Source organism: Nanorana parkeri, unplaced genomic scaffold, assembly GCF_000935625.1.
Source record: "Nanorana parkeri isolate BGI_ZX_2015 unplaced genomic scaffold, ASM93562v1 scaffold914, whole genome shotgun sequence".
NCBI classification, from domain to species: Eukaryota; Metazoa; Chordata; class Amphibia; order Anura; family Dicroglossidae; genus Nanorana; species Nanorana parkeri.
Genome location: NW_017307182.1, coordinates 175,452 through 179,130, shown reverse-complemented (window position 1 = coordinate 179,130; position 3,679 = coordinate 175,452). Strand labels below are relative to the sequence as shown.

The following is a 3,679-nucleotide window of genomic DNA, read 5'->3' as shown; positions in this document are numbered from 1 at the left end:
GTAGAAACAGAAGTATTGCCAATATAAACTATCACCTTCATAAAGCGTATGCAAAGCCAAAAACATTTGTCCTAATTTTAGAGTGAGGAGGGATTACAATTTTTCAATCTAGGACTCCTTCAGTGAGATTTCCCCTCACTTCCTGACTTGCTGATAATGTTTTACCAGACAAGAAGTGATGGAAAATCTGCAAAAGGGACTGAGACAGAAACAAAAATCTGACAGGGGTTCTAGCCTTCCGCTACTCTACTAAAGAAAAGGATTTTTATATTGGTGTTGCTGTTGGAGTGTTCTCCTCCCTTCCGGGCTGGTAAAATGTTTTAAGCTGCACAGGAAGTGAAGGAAAATCTCTCTGATTGAGCCCCTGATAGCGGGAAAAACCTGACAGGTGTTTTTAATCCTTCTCCACTTTCTCCTCAATCAAGAAGAAATGTTTTGCCTTGAAATGCACTTTGATGCTTCCAGTGGACTGTAATATGGTAACGGGTTTAGATGTTATGCAAATTTAATTTGAAACCAGTTACTTACCCTTTATACATCCTACAATAATGAACCAAAGCACTGGGGAATTAATGAAAACATCAGTAATAGCATTTAGAAAAATTTACATATTTAGTGCAACTTAGAAAAACCCATCCACTGCATCATGTTCAAGTGTGGCGAAAGAAACCAACTAAACATTCTGCTGGTTTTCCTTTAAACTGCTGCAAACACGTACCAAAATTTCAAAGTGCGTTTTCTAGGACTTTGCCAGGATAATACTAGGTGCTTTGTTAGGAATAGAAATCAAGTTTTTCTTTTAAAATCCAGCATTGCGATGATCTTCAGCATGAAAGAGAATTTAACCTAAAGCGACACTGTTGGGGGAAAAAAAAAGACAGACAGTCTCTTACATTTAAAATACATTTATAATACTTACCAGTACTGACTTGATGATTTCCCTCTATAGCCGCCGCTAGTGTTTGCGCTAATCCAACACTTCTAGGTGTGTGGGATACCTGCTCCTCCCTGCTGTGTACTATATATAACTGGGGTGTCCCATAAGAGTCGCAGACAAAGACATACGACACACCCGGAAGTGTAGGATTCTTAAGACTCCAGCAGCAGCTATGACTGTGCAATGAGTAAAACACAATTGGTACTGGTAAGTACCATAAACACGTTTTACAGGGCTATCTTTTTTTTTTCTTAGCAACAGTGTTGCTTTAATAGAAATAATTATGTTCCACCAAGAACTTACATCTTTAGATGCCATGCCTGGCATTTTTAGCCCTCTGGAAATAATATTTTTTTTTTAGGCCAGAGGGCTTTGATTTTTATGCACAGGCCTGGTATTCACTCTGATTTTCCAGGACTAAAGTTAAGCTGGCATACATTAGTAAAATTTAGTTTGAAAAAAAATGTGTTTTCGGAACGTTTATTTGATTTTTTTATAGTATGGGGAAAAAAGTCAAAGGAATAGGATGGAAAATGTTTTTCCAACGAAATTCGAACAGTGAACGTGGTTTTCGTTCTGGAACCTCCATTTATTCCATAATCGAAATGGTAAAAATCAAACAAAATTCCGAATGACATTGGTCAAGTCGCTCATGGCATTATTGAATGTTCTGATATTTTTTATAGGAACGTTCATGAGAAAATTTACCAGCATATGGCTAACTTAACATGAAAGAAATGCCAGGTCAAAGCATGAACTCTTCAGGCCAGAGGGTTGACAATACCGGACCTAACGGCCACATTTGTTGATCTCTGCTCCTCATACACTTGTCTCTAATAGACTTTTGCTATATCCTCTACAGACTCTTTCTTATTCCTGAAATTACAATGCACCATTTCCAGGAGATGCAGATATTGAGCAAATGACAAAGTAAAACCGGCTATATCAAAACGCTCACTTGGTGCACAGTAGTGAGGACAACACAAAGTTCTTACTCTTTGTGACTACAGTGTTTCAGGTTGCTTTGTGCAACCCCTTTAAAGTTCTGTAAAATCTGCAGTAATTGTGTACATAAATCATATAAATTCTGCATGCGGGCTGCACATCATTGTTTCCTTCACTGGCTAGAGTTGCTGATCACCCATCTCAGGCATACAAGTGTCTCTTCGTGTCACAACACAGCTATCAACATCATCCACAAGTGGTTTTTCCAAATTACCGGCTATCTTGCTGTAAAAGGCACATTTGTGGAGTGTAAGGTGCATTTGTATGTACCATAGACAGTTGTAGCTGTAGGAAAAGAGTTCTGTGTCCTTCTAAATGGACCCATGGGTGGGCCAGCCCAACTTCCCCACTTTCAGCCTTCACTGTGTAAACACTATATTTCTGACAATAGTCAATGTCCTCTCCAAACTGACAAGCAAAGATTGGCAGTCTATGTAAAACATCCTCCAATATATATGCTATTGGAATGGGAGTGTCATCAACAGATTTGTCAATATCTTCATATAAAATTAGGCAGCAAGTATCTTTTTACAAGGTCAAATAATGAGTGGGTTTAGTTCATTCCAATGCTCTGACATTTGGCCATGTCTGTACAAACATAGTAAGTCCGTAATTCTCCTTTTCCTTTAACATTGATAAGTCCTCTGCATTCACATGAATATCCCAGTCCTTCTAAAATACGACACGTCTCTTCTGTTACCTGAAAAGAGAGTACACAGGTCAGGAAAAGTGACAGAAACAGAAGTGATTTAAAAGGCCTTAAAGATAATTCATCACTTTGTCCATTCGGAGAAAAGTGACAAGTTCTCTTGTTAGGGCAACCTAACTTACTAATACCTTCACTATACCTCCCCCCACCGCTGCATTCATCTGCAGGAGAAATATCAAGAATACGGGGGAGCATGTGACCATCCTATCTTACTCCCAGGACACTGTATAAGCTCAGACAGTGAGCAATACGTAGCATACAGAGGGTTTAATAAGTGCGTCTGTAGGGGAATATGATGGCAGGGGCCACAATGACCATTAATGGTCTCTAATGACCCTGGACTGGTTTCAAATCAATTATTTGTGGAGGATCCAATACAAAATTATAACCGAAGAAAAGCAAAACAACACCGGCGCCAGCACCCACGACTTGTATGCACACAAACTAATAACACTAGTGATCCATCTCCCACTGGTTAGGGCAACCGACAAACTGAAAAACAGAAAGCAAAAAGGAGCACCTCTATAGTGTAAAACAGTATTTAACCCCTTCATGACTGAGGCCCTTTTTTCAATTTTTGCACCCATGTTATATTTCACATTTTAGGCCTGAAAATGACGTAAAACCCCCCAACATTATATATTTTCAGAATGCCAAGACCCTATAGAATAAAATGGTGGTAGTTGAAAATTTTTATGTTGCGCAATATTAGCGCAACTCCTTATTAAACCCCAAAATTTAGTGACAAATTTAATTAAATGCCCCAAAACACAACAAATTACCCATTTTTTAAATGAAATATAAAAGATGAGGTTACAACGAGTAAAACGATACCCAACATGCCCAGTTTACAGATTGCGTGCGACCGTGAAACGGCGAAAAAATGCAGTACCCCAAAAAGTCAATAAAAGACACTTTAAAAGCCCCCACAGGTCATCAATTTAGAAATACCCCAAAATACTGGCCCTAGGATTATTGCTCTCACTCCGGCGTGCGCGGCGATACCCAACATGTGTAGCGCGTTCGTC

General features: G+C 39.1%; 1 protein-coding gene across 1 annotated transcript in view; it reads right to left on the bottom strand.

Annotated features, from left to right (window-relative positions):
• Nucleotides 1-2,350: 2,350 nt before the first annotated feature.
• The window catches only part of ADCY7 (adenylate cyclase 7), a 95,688-nt gene continuing 94,359 nt past the window's right edge, over nucleotides 2,351-3,679 (bottom strand). Inside the window, exon 25 of the mRNA XM_018566082.1 lies at nucleotides 2,351-2,642. Within this exon, the coding sequence (XP_018421584.1) occupies nucleotides 2,496-2,642 (147 nt within the window). The 3' untranslated portion in view covers nucleotides 2,351-2,495. The remainder of the gene's footprint in view (nucleotides 2,643-3,679) is intronic.